The 13,479-nt window shown below is 37.7% G+C and overlaps 1 protein-coding gene across 2 annotated transcripts in view; it reads left to right on the plus strand.

The window, feature by feature from the left end:
- LOC122798485 (fibrillin-2-like) overlaps positions 1–13,479 on the plus strand; it is a 1,115,712-nt gene that overhangs the window by 827,638 nt on the left and 274,595 nt on the right. For both annotated transcript variants that reach the window (XM_044067451.1, XM_044067452.1), the window contains one exon: positions 11,312–11,407. In XM_044067451.1, the coding sequence (XP_043923386.1) occupies positions 11,312–11,407 (96 nt within the window). The remainder of the gene's footprint in view (positions 1–11,311; positions 11,408–13,479) is intronic.

Below are 13,479 nucleotides of genomic sequence, written 5' to 3' on the forward strand. Positions count from 1 at the left end.
GGTCAAAGATTGAATAAATAAATTAAAAGAAAATACTGTCTTCTTGGTATCACCATAATCATTTTCTGCAAAGCATATATATTTTATAGCTAGGAAAATGCCTTAAATGTTCAAGAAATAATTTGTTTCTAAATGAGAAAACATTCCATTTGCATGAATGATGCTTAGAGAATAAAATAATTATAATAAATACCATGCAAGTAGATTGGAAAACATAAAATGTAATTATTCTCAAACTTAAGAGAATATGGGTTATTTGTCATTCAGAAAAGCAAATATATCTTCAGACACACACACACACACACACACACACACACACACACACACACACACACACACACACACACACACACACACACACACACAGACACACCACACACTTTACTTTGTCTTTGTTTGCAGCCAGGCGATAATATATCTGCATTGAAGCCGCTGCCGAACCTTCACTAATTCACAATCAGCCTTTAAAACCACAAATGAGCAGCCAGGAGCTAATAAATAATCCATAAACGAGCACTTCTAATGATCAGCCAGGAGCGAACATCAACAAACAAGAGGTTCTCGCTCGGAAAGTATTTGATTTTGAGTCGGAAATATGTGCACATATGTGCGAGAGCTCATTTCCAACAGGCTGGTAGCCCCGACGGAGCTGACGTCATCACGCGTGATGACGTCAGCTGATAAAGTGCAAAAACTTAAAAAATAATAAAAACACAGTGAAAAAAAATCGGAAATGAAGGAGTGCCACTCGGGAATTGTGGCACCCCAGTTATGGACCCCAAAACTCGGTAAAAACTGAGTAATTCAGGACAGTTGGGAGGTATGCTTACAATATTCCAACATAACTACATAACAAAATATATTACGCTTCTCCAACTATAAGCATCACTCTAAATGGCAAACATACCATTACGTGCTTCTTGACTCCCTGTTATAACCTTAATCATGTTCCCTTTTAGTTTGCTATAGTACAACATAACTCATCTTAGTGTAGTAAAGTGCAATCTCAGAGTTGTTATATTTAAGTAGCAGGGGGTGTGGGGGTGGGTGCATGGGGGGGCTTGCCCCCCCCCCCACTAACAGTTGGAGTAAACTAATATCCTTTGTCTTTTATTTGTTTCTCTATGCACTTTTGGTGGAATATAGTAAGTGTTGGTATCCTGTAGTTTTTTTCGATATTATGAAATTCAGTATTTTGAGTTTTCACTATTTTGAACTTTCAAGATTTTGGACTCAGTAGTTTGATTATGAGCTTTCAAGATTTAGAAGTGGACCCATGTGTGTGTGTATATATATATATATATATATATATATATATATATATATATATATATATGTGTGTGTGTGTGTGTGTGTGTGTGTTCATGCGTTCCTGAAATTTCATTCTTCCTCCTGAACATTGTTCCACATGCATTGTTCCTACAGATCCCATTTATTTGTATGTAATTTAATTTATTCTTTTCTAAAGATCCCATCCCCAATTCCTTATCTGTCTAACAACATTCAATAACTCTCTTGCAGTTGGTTTAGATTTTGATTTCTATTTTCTAGCAATTGCTTGTTTGGCAGCAAACAGAATTAAACTTAATAGGACCTTACTATTTTGAAGTAGTTAAGTTTCTACATCCATGCACAAAAGAAAAATTTCCTTAGTTAAAATAATTTACTTCCCTGACAGAGTACCTGGTAGGGAAGAGAAAATGATATTCTTGACATGGTGCATATGACTATAGCTTCCTCATGCAAAAAACCTGTTTTCTCCCTCCTTGGTAAAATCAGATGATAAGCTCTTCTCCCAGAAAAAAAAAAAAAATATATATATATATATATATATATATATATATATATATATATATATATATATATATATATATATATATAAAACCCTGAAATCAGTAGCAGAAAGGCTGTCTAGAAATGTTGTTTTTCTTGTGTCTGAAGGATGGAAGAACTGATGAACTGACACAGTTGTTCCTTAGTTAAGCTGAAAAAGAAGCTTGAAACGTGGCTAGTAATGTTAACAATAGTCAGTAAAAAGGTAAATATCAAAAAAGTAGTGTTTTCACGAAAATAACTCAATGACAAGCACAACATGCATGTGCCCAGTCCCTAAAAATTATTTATAAAATTAATAAAAAGTAAACTTGTCAAAAACAAAAAATTTAAGCAGATAACAGAAAAAAAGAGTCATACATACTCAGCTAACAGAGCTATCTCATGACAGACTCCAGAACAATAAAACCTAGTTAAAGAAACAGCTATTTTATAAAAGTGCTGTTTTAGACAGAAAAATAAAATGTGTAAGGTTTTCTCCCTGAAGGGTACTTATCTGCCCAACAATGGAGAAACACTAGCTGATCATCGATCCTTAAATGCCCGCAAGAGGAGTGCTCTTTGGTGGTAGGAAAGCTCTGAAGGGCTTGGCACCCACACTGCTAGCTTTCTCCTTGCTCAGCTCAAGTTTCCAGTGGTCCGGGTATAACCCCATAAAGCTTAGGCTTCTGCAGCAGTGACCATTCAGACGTCTGCTTTAGTAGGTTTACTAACACAACTGTACTTTCCTTTGTTATTGCTTCTCGTAAACTCTTTGAGCATATTACTGATGCATACAGATTCTTATTTCAGTTTTCTGTCAGTTTACCTTCAGGTCCTAAACTTGCATTACCTACAGTTTTAACTTTCTGTTGCTCTGTCATTGTGGCAGCTTTCTAATAATAGACAAGACCCTTTTTAGTATCTTGCCACAGTCACATTTTAGCCCTCAGCTTTCAGGAAGACCTTCTCATTGTCTTTCCCTGTTGAGAATGATGAAATCAAACAATTGAGCACTAGACATCATTCAAAATGGGTACAGACATCTCTACAATTTCTTTGACAAATATCCCTCAGATTGCCTCAAGTTAGCAACACTTGGTTCTTCCAGTCATAAAAGCAATTTATTCCATTGGGGGATTATAGAACTAGCCCCTGGCCATCAGTCAAAAGGATATTAATTTCAAAAGAGTAGTAATTCCTAGAAAATGTGTTCTGGAATCCCATTTTGGACTTATCCAACTTAAACACATTTCTGACAATACTAACATTCAAGATGTTCTCTCCAAAGCTTACTTCCCTATGCCTCCCCAAAGCATTATTTGGTTACCTTGGATCTAAAGGATTCCTACTTTCACATTCCCATTCACCAAAATCAAAGAAAAATCTTATAATTTTGTGCTTTGGTGTTTTGCACTTTCACAAAATACTGGCCCTTGTGGTAGCATTCTGAAAACTCTAAGGTGTCCATATTTACCCTTATTTAGATGACTTTTTGATCCAAGCCACTTCAGTTAAAAAAATTGCAAGATCTACAATCTTCTCATTCATTTAGGTTAATATGCTTGAAATACATTATCCAATGTTCTCCAGACCTAAAACACAAGTGCTGTGTCAGCCATCCAAATCTAAAAAAAACTCTGAATTTGGCATTTTGGATAATGGGCATCTAATTCTCTTCAGGCACCTTTACTCTGGGGATGTGCTACAGGTAACGAGTCATGGAAACCTTCTACAAAAAGATCTTTCATTTTCAAACTGAAAAGATTTTCTGTCAGGTGCTACAACAGAAGACAGTAGCCTTATCAGCTAGATATTTCCCATTATCCTCAGTTGTCTGTGTGAGATGCTTAACTCTGGTTTCTGCCTGCTTGTCTATGGATTCCTCTTTCTTCATGTTATGAGAGGAAATAATTCCAAAAAGACATCCTTCATATCAGGCTGCCATAAAATCCATCTCTCTTCCTTGGGACCTGAACTATGTCTTGCAGTAAGTGTCCCTTCCACCTTTTGAACCAGTTTCTTCCTCATCTTCAAGGTTTGTACCTGCAAGACAGTACTGTCAGTGGCATTAACATCTGGTAAAAAGTGTTATCAGATTTACAAACTACTATGTGTACTCCTCCTTTTTTGATTTTTCAGAAGTATTTTTGTTACCCTAAAGACTAACACTAATTTCATGCCTGAATTGGTCATTGAAATGTCTCCAAATCAGTCTATTCATATTCCTGCATTTTTCCTATTCTGAAAAGTAAAGGGAAAACTCTTCTTATGCTGGATGTTCGCATGCAACAACGTTTCTATTTTGGCAAAAAAAGCTTCATTAGAAAACCTGACCTATTGTTTATTTCCTTTGTTTGAAAAAAATATGAGCTTCCCAGTGTTTCAAAAGACCATCTCCACATCCATTTTTCTTGACATTTCCTTTGGCTACTCTTTCCATGATGTGATCAAAGCTCACTTGACTAGAGCTGTTAACTCTTCTGGAGCTTTTTCTTCAAGGGTCTGGATTCAAAGACTATTCTGAAAGCAGTCATCTGGTTATCCATTCATATGTTTACTAAACATTATAACATGGATTCTTTCTTAAGAGCCAGAGTTTTTGCTAGATTCTTTCTGCAAGGAATTCTGGACCATAAATGTTGGATTTTATACCTAGTGGTGATTGCTGCCTTTGTTTGCTGTTTGGTATTTACTTTGTGTTGGGCAGTACAACCTTTGGTGAGGTTACTTCTGCTTTTCTCCTGCACAGCTTAATCACAGAAGGTGGATAATCCCATAGACAATTGATACAATATGCAATTAATATTAGCAAAGTATAAAATCAAATGTGAATTAATATTAGAAGTAAATATGAGAAGGAAGTAACAGCAGCTGAGTACAGAGGATCAGAGCAGAAGTGGTGCAGGTGAGGGTTAAGTTATGTGTCCAGTGGAAAAACAATTTCTGTCAGATTTTTGATGAAGGTGTCTTTTTTGTTGAACTCTGAAGATGGGGCAAGAGGAGATTTCTTTCAGGTGAATGGGGAAGGAATTGCCATAGTCTGAGCACAAGAATGGAAAGGGAATGGTTGGGGTATCTGGAGTGAGGGCAGTAATTAGGAGAGGATGAGAAGGTTGTAGGGGTTGGTTTTATTATGGAGTTTGGCTGCAAGGGGTGGAAAAACACCTGAGTAAAGTAGTTTAAAAAGAAGAGACCCTAGGCGTAGCTCAACTCTGTAGGAGACAGGAAGCCATTTGGTCTTGGCGAGAGTGATGCAGTGGTGTTCCTAAGGGATGGAATTGGAAATAAATTTACATATTTTGTTTTTAATGGACTGTGGAGTGGAGGAGTTTTTGTAGTGGCTGTGGCTGTGATGGAGAGCCCATACATAGCTGAGTATGGGGGACTTCTTTACCTATTGCCGACCTAGCTGGTCTTGAGAGAAATGGATATTTTTCAGGACCAGAATAGAAGAGAACTGATCTTTTTCCCAGTGTTTTCAATGTGGCTTTTGTAAGTTAAGCGAATGGTCTAGCTATAAACCTAAGTATTTAAAGGATGTGCTTCTTTCGACTGGGCAACTGTTGTGATCTACGATGTTGAGATTGTACAAGAGGAAGGTGCTTAAGCATTTGTAAACTGGCCAAATGTATGGTATCCTCATCAGTGATCTACTGCAACATTTACTGTTATGGTAAGTTGCTAGACAACTGTACTTTCCCTAGGTACTGGCCATTGTCTACCTGAAGATTCACCTGTTTCTCATTTTGTGCTGTAGAACCTTGGTTTAACTGTTCAGTACTTCTCTGTTATAGTTCTCCACTTGTTAAAGACAGCCCTAACAGGCAGAACTCCACAATAAGCAATGCAGTCTCTAAGCTTAATTGCTACTGTACCACAAGGCCCCTTCCCCCTCCACAAAACCACTGGTTCTAGCACTCTCAAATGGTGTGTAATCTCAAGACAACCCATTTGCATTTACCAGACTGCAGTCTGGATGATATTGTATCTTGAAATTGTAAAAATTAGAAGGCCAAAGGCTACCTGGACAACATAGCATTGTGGTCTTTTTGTCAGTGGAGACATTGAAGAAGGGCACGGTCAGTAATTAGTACAAACTTTCTTCCTAGCAAACAATATTTTAGAAGGGTAAGGGCTCATTTTAAGGACACTGGTTTTCCATTTTATAGGAAATGCCAGTAAATCCCAAACCTGAACTATATAAGTACTGAAAAAACATAGGATTTCATGGAATTTGCAGTTTCAGGCCACTTATGTTCTACAACTTATTTTTTTCTCATATTTCTTACTTAAAATATAATCTGCTTGCTTTACTGAGTGTTTTTTATCTAGAATCTGTTTTAATTTTTTGAGGCAGAAAATTACAGTGAAAGCACTGTAATGACAGGAAAGTACACTAAATCGCAGGCTTAATTCCCGAATTTCATCTCATGAAAACAGAATTTTTTGGGGGGAAATGAAAATGAGTGTCCCTGCTCATCTTATGACAAGTTGTTCCCCTCTCAATAGCTAAACAATGTCTCTCAACATTATTGAACTTTATACTGATACAGCAAATGGGATACTAATCCCCATCCATAGTCTGAGAGAAGATTCTTTTTAGTGGTGGCTGTTGGTGTAGGACAGTTTTTACTGCTTTAGTGTTCTCAGCCAGTGGTTTCACTGTCCCTCAGCCTATTATGTAACCCAAATAGTCAGCTCCTATTATACGTAACTTGCACTGAGGTTGGTTAGCATTTAGCCTAACCTGATGCAAGAAATGTAAGATGAATGGAATTTTAGAAAGATAGCTTTCTAAATCCTCAGAAAATATTGCATTGTCCAGTTAGACTATCGCAGATGTATTAAGGGATATAGGAATTTTGTCTGTAAGCTTCTGGAATGATGCAGTCACTAGATAGAGACCAAATGCAGACTCTGAATGATTTCACCTAATGTAGAAAATGCCATTTTATTAGCTTTCTAGGACTAGGAGAAGTTGCCATTAGCCTTTTGTTAGGTTTAAAGTGGGTAGAATGTTAGCTTCACACAATTTTCCAATTACTTTGTCTACTCGACCATGGGATATGAATCAAAAATGGGTATGCTTTTGAGTTTTCTGATGTCAGTGCAAAACTTTATAGACTCAGTCAGCTTAGGGGGGCAGTAAAAATGGGGCTGTTTCACTCGTTGGTATTCTTCTATGATGCCATGTTTGAGCGTCTTCTCTACTTCCCCCTTAACTGCTTAACTTTTTTTAGTATATGGAATGCTTTCAGATATACCTTTTCAACAGGCATGTTTTTAGACCTGGATTAGACTAGACATTCTTCATTTAGATAACTGTTGCAGTAGTCTTTGCTACTGGGATTTTGCTTCTGGGTGTCCCAATTCATCCAGCCTGATTTTCTTTCAGTAATACATGTCCACACACACACTTGAAATGATCCATTAGAGAGTTCTTTTTGATCTGCTCAAATAACTGCATGAGCAGAGGACCCCCAGGCAGTTATGTCTAAGAAGGAAGTTGGGACCTCAATGGTATTGATTTGAGAAGATATCGACCTTCTCTAAGCCAGAAAATAAGACACAGAAAATGAAATGTCCCTATACCCTTCTTATCAGATATCCTCCAAGCATGCTCCCAGTAGGTGTTTTTCCTTCTACGCCTTCCTCCCAGATTCCCCCATAAAAAAAGGTTGAACTTGGCCAAAGGCTGACTCAAACCTTTACAAGCCCTGAAGCCAAACAGTGAACCTTCAGTGTCAGGAATCCCCTTCTCCATAAGGAAGTGGGACCAGTCTGCTGTACAGGAAGAAAGTGTGGGGAGGACGTGAATTATTATTCTTAAATGCATTCCCCTCTTTGCTTTGATCCTGACACTGGGAACACTGTCTTCACTGATTCTCCCTTCTGATGAGATGTTCTTTGGAGAAACCCTTACCGGGATGAAAGATTTCATCAGAGAGGAAGGTGTAAGGGTGTCAAAGGCATAAATAAGATAGTTTGATTTATTAGGCCTTGATTCACTCGAAAACGGTCTGTGTTTATTCCTGTTCTTAACACTTTTTTCATTGATGAAAAACACAAAGCTTCATGCAGATTTGGGAAGAATATCTATACATCTGCTACCCTTCTCTAACTTCCCAAAACATATGTCCAGATTTAAGATTGCTCTCCTGGACCACCTAGGAGAGAAGAATGGGGAGGTGTCTGATGTTGACCTATGGACAAAATTGCAAGAGCTCACAGTGATGGTTAGCCAGCTGGCTAATCACTCCATCAATCATGGTTTGGATGCTGTTGATGCAACATCTAGGGCAGCAGCCAGTGGCTGTCTAATTAGAAGAATTGCCTGGCTGAGGATTAAGCCCCTGCCAGAGGATATCAAAACATAGTTACTTAATGCCTCCCTTTATAAGGACCTGCTCTTTGGGATCTCAGATTGTGAAGTTTTTAAGATGGTGACTAAAGGTTATGCATGGTGTAAAGCAACCTTTTCACCACCACCCCCCATACTACGGTATGAGAGAAATTATCCTTCCAAGTCCAAGTCTTAATTTACCATTTGAAGGGTAAAAGTAAACAACCTAAGGAAAACAAAGACCAGTTTAAGAAAAGATATTGAGAGATAGTAAAAGAAAACATAGAGCGCTATATGGCTTATTCTCTAACAGAAAGCATCCATGACTGTTGACTTCCCTCCTGTCAACAAAAGCCCCTTCAACCCATTTCTTTCAATAAAATTGTGACAGTGTTTTTATGTGTGTGTCCATAACAGAAAACTCCTGGGTCCTTCAGATCATCAGGGAAGGATATACATAAAAGTGTATGAGGATTTTCTCTTTTCTCAGGAATACCCAAGAAGATCTAATTCAGACTGTCAGTTCAGATTGGTTATAGCAGGGATTTGTAGAGGCAGTTTCTCTTCAGGAGCAAGGAAAATGGTTTTATTGCAGGCAATGAAGGAAGGAAGGGAAGAAGGCAATGGAGTCCTATCATGAATCTCTCAAAGCTAAACTCCTTCTTAAAACTACCAAAATTCAAGATGCCGGCCCTTCATACCCCTTTACCCCTCCTGCACCACAGAGCTCTGATAGTCACCCTGCATTTTAAGATGCCTACTTTCACATACCTATTTACAAGAACCACAGATGCTAACAAATATTTTTTGCAGGGGGGTTGCCATTATTAGTTTGCTTTGTTGCCCTTTGGACAGTCTACCCAAGGTCTTCATAAAATGCCTGGCACCAATAATAATCTTTTCCTGGGTCAAGGGCATTCATATAATTCCATATTCAGATGATTGCCTCATTCAGGCATCCTCTCAGAAAGAAAGAAATAAGTCCTTGACCTTCACCATGAATGTCCTGCACAGGTTTGGGTTAACTCTAAGCTTGCAGAATCAGACATACCCAACTTTCAGGTGATAATCTTCCTAAACTTCAGAATAGATATGCACAGAAAGCTTTCCTTCTGCCAGACAAGAAGGAAGCCTACCAAATTTCTTTCCTGCAGCTGGTAGTCCAGTAACAGACCACAGCAAGAAAGTACCTCCAGTGTAAAATACATGTTACCCACCTTTCCACCTGACATCTTATGACAGACTCGATGTGAAAAAGTTATAGTGGTAATCTAAAGTCCATGTGGGCTCAGCACTCTCATTTCATAGTAAAAGTAATCCCAGTTCTACCCAATCACACCCAAGCCTTTGGACATAACCTCACACTACTTCCCCACAACGTCTTTTCTTTCATCAGTTTGAGGACTTTTTTGTCACCTACATAAAAGATTTGAGCTATTATCAATGTATATAAGCTGTCTGTTCTTGGGTTGCCCTCTTCACTATTTATGCTAACTTAATCACTTGTATTTTCAAGCTGTTCTATTAAAACAAATTTGCTCTATGTTGTTTAGATGCTTTCCGAACCAACTGTATTCATTTCCATATATGTGACATTGAAATAGTTGTATCTGTTTGCTGACTAGAATGGCACACTTATAGGTAGGTACTAGGCTATCGGCACAAGGGCCTAAATAAGTCTAGCCAACAAGGTTCCCTGGCTTACGCCACCCAAGAAAATTACTTTCCTGTGCCCCTGTCGAGCAGAGCCACTCTGACTTCTTCCCACTCCAGTGTTCCACTCTTGCAATCTCATTAAAATAAAGTTAATATGAACAGTTAGAAAATAAAAAAGGTAGTTGCTCTAAATCTGAGACACATCATTTTGCTCCCATTAACAGCCTTGCACACAAGTGCAGTGTGCATTCACTGGTCAGGTATATTTCCTACACAAACACATTTTACTGCTTGTTATCTATCAGTACTATTAAACGGGAAGTGGTTACTGCTAAATCAGAATTTGTCAGCTGTAGAAGTGCAGGCAGTGCAACACACCATGTGGTTTGCCTGGCTGTGCACCTCTTCCATCCTTTCCCAATAGCGGCTATTTAATTAAAGACAAAAGCATGGCCTGTATTGGAGTATTGACATACCTGACGAGCAGCTTTCACTCACTGTGCTGCCTGATGGCAATGATGTAGGATCTCCCCTTTTGGCAAATATTAGTTGGCTTCTTACCCAAAATACACAAGTTCCCACAGAAAGACACACACACTCACACACACACATAAACACAAACACACACACATGCACACGTACACACACACACACACACACACACACACACACACACACACACACACACACACACACACACACACCACTAGATCATTTTTCTCTGCAAGGCTATCATATGTAGAACACTTTCTGTATGTCTTCATAACTACCCAGACAATTTCATTGTTATTTCTAAATGTGAACTTGACCTAAAGATGAAACTTGTGCCTCCTTCAGCTGCTACAGCTCACTACAGAAGGCACAGTGGTCAGAGATAAAATGAGAACATGCTGTTAGAAACCACTGCTGAGGAAATGCCTAGTCGTCTCCTCCCTACAACTTTAGACAGTGCAAGATTTAGCAGTAAATTTTTCTCCACGGATGTTGTGACATCTAAAACTACTTCACTTCTGACTAGCATTGCTACTGGTTAGTGACAGGGCTAACACCTACCTAGGTATTTGTCTGCCATTCTCAAAGGGTCTTGCAAAACATGTGACATACAAGACAAGCCCAGTCATATCTACCAATTAAATATTTTCAAGTCTTTCTAGTTAAGGTATTGGGGGGGGGGGGGGGTAGAGAATATTTAATTGTCAAGATTTTACATTATGTAATGCTGCCTGCAACTCCTTTTTTACATTTAGTTTAATTCACTCATGTTTAATGTTTAATTATCTTGATACACATCCATGTATATATCCTCTGTGTTATGATCAAAGCAGGTTGCATATACGCAAAATGCTATCTGTTTGATATGTGAGTATCACATTACTTGACCTTTTGCTAACTAGGGAGCCATTAACATGGCTTGATGAAAAATTAATCTGCACTTTTTACTAGTAACTGTAGTAATTATGTGATACTAATTACAGTCATGATAACTTTTCCTTTAAGCGATGTGCGAGTTGCCCTGTGGAAATGGAGGCCGATGCATAGCTCCTGAAACCTGCCAGTGCACATCGGACTATACAGGACCACAGTGCTTGACACGTAAGTCATCTTCTGGTACTTAGACTCCACTTTCTGGACTTTTTACTTCATCTGTGAACACACTTTGCAGTAAATAATCAAATTTAAAATGTGGACTCTCAGATTTTCCACCAATTAAATGCCCACTAACAAAGATCGCTCATTTCCTTATATGACATCTCTCTCATTATCTTGCAGGCTGTTTTTAAAACTTATCTTAAATGACTTAGAGTTAAGAATTATCCTGTCTGTTGTGCGCTGTCCAGTTACACCCATGAAATCAGCATTCATGAGTGTCAGTTTTCATTTAGAATTAATGACTCAATAATTTTATTACTTGTTAGAAACTGGAATGTGAATGTTGCCTGTTGCTAGTTATCAGGATTAAAGAAGGCAGTGATGGCAAAAAGTAAAGAAAAAGAAGATACTTTTATGTATTCATTTATGTTATTTTATTTTGTATTAATTTATGTTATTTTATTTTATGTTATTTTTATTTATTTATTTATTTATTGATTGATTGATTGATTGATTGATTGATTGATTGATTGATTGATTGAGTTGTTGACTAGCTTAGCCTTGCGGTTGTTTATACTACTAAGGGAAATTTAGCCAGGACATCAGGGAACTTCCCCCTCTCAAAGCACACACAGCTTGTGAGTACATGCACAAGAGGGGAGCAGTAAGGTAGTCTATCAGAAGATGGCCATAATATTAAAAGAAGGGGTAAGATAAATATAGAAGTAGAAAAAAATGAATGAAAAGAAAGTGTAGTTAAGGAGGGTTCAGAAGTAAGTAATAAAGACATAACAGAAAAAGAACATAAGGGAAGTTTAAGAGAAAGAAATAAAGGAATTGTTGACTGCAAAGTGGTTAAATTAAATGTAAACATTACAATGAATGATGTGAGAAGGTAGAAGATGTATCAATGAGTTTAAAAATTTAAACAGACATTTACTTAATTATTTATTTGCATTTGTTTACTGGGATGGTCCACTAGGCCGAAATGAGCCCTCTTTAAGTGGAGACCCAGGAAGAAAAGCTCCACATAAGTACATACAATAGAAGAAATACAGTCACAGTTGGTTAACATAGGTAGAAAAAACAACATTGATAGCTATGTTGATTACAGTGCAATATAAGAAATACAGCTGAATACACATGTTAGAATTTACAGTTATTTATACTAAGAAACAGTGTCTTATACTTAGCTTCTAAAAATGTAGTAAGGATATTAACAACTAAAAAGGGTATGTACACTTTGGCACAGGTTTCTTTTTACTATTTACTAAGGATAAACCTGTTCAGGCAGACACTTGTAAAATTCAGTGGAATGTAAACTTCCACCACTTTTAAGTGATTTATATACACTGCACATATTTCTTTTTACCTTTACTTTGTAACTGGCTTGGCTTGCTCGCACTGGACTCTCAAATGAATATGGTGTCTACCAAATATCGTCTTTCAGGAGCAACAGTGTTCTCTTTTGTTTTACCTTCTTTGAATAGTTACCAGTTTTGTAGCCGAAGGCCTTTTATTTGCTTTGACAAAGGATAACTTGTAAATGAAAAAAAAATGATGCCTGTGCTTATTTCATGATAATCAGTGTTTTTTTCACTGCTGCACAACACCACACTTTAAATTAGTTTCAGCAGTGTCTTTAAGGCTGCACACTTGTGCACTATGAAATTATCACCCTTGCATTCAAGTTTTTTCTAAATTTTTCCCACTGCAAAGACTAAAGTCGCCAGTTTGTTTGGGTCCCTTTTTTGCAATACTCAATCCATATAAATGCAGTTAAACTTCTCCAGCATATTTTCCTGTTAGTCACAAGGTAACAACAGTGCAGAAATATTTTTATGCTTAAGCTGCCAAGACACAATCCTTTCATAAACTATATCAACATTCTTGAACTGTTTCAGGCACACCATAGTACTGACCCTCTAGCTTATGAAACATTATCACTCTTTAGGTTTTAATTCAGATCAGACACTTCATTTGTAGCCAGATCATATTCAGATGAGGCACAAGGCAAGGTGATGGACTGGGTCTCTTTCCACAGCCATGCCAATATACCAATACTTGGCTGTGTC

The sequence above is a fragment of the Protopterus annectens genome, chromosome 3.part1, assembly GCF_019279795.1.
Source record: "Protopterus annectens isolate FY-2018-M chromosome 3.part1, PAN1.0, whole genome shotgun sequence".
NCBI lineage: Eukaryota > Metazoa > Chordata > Ceratodontiformes > Protopteridae > Protopterus > Protopterus annectens.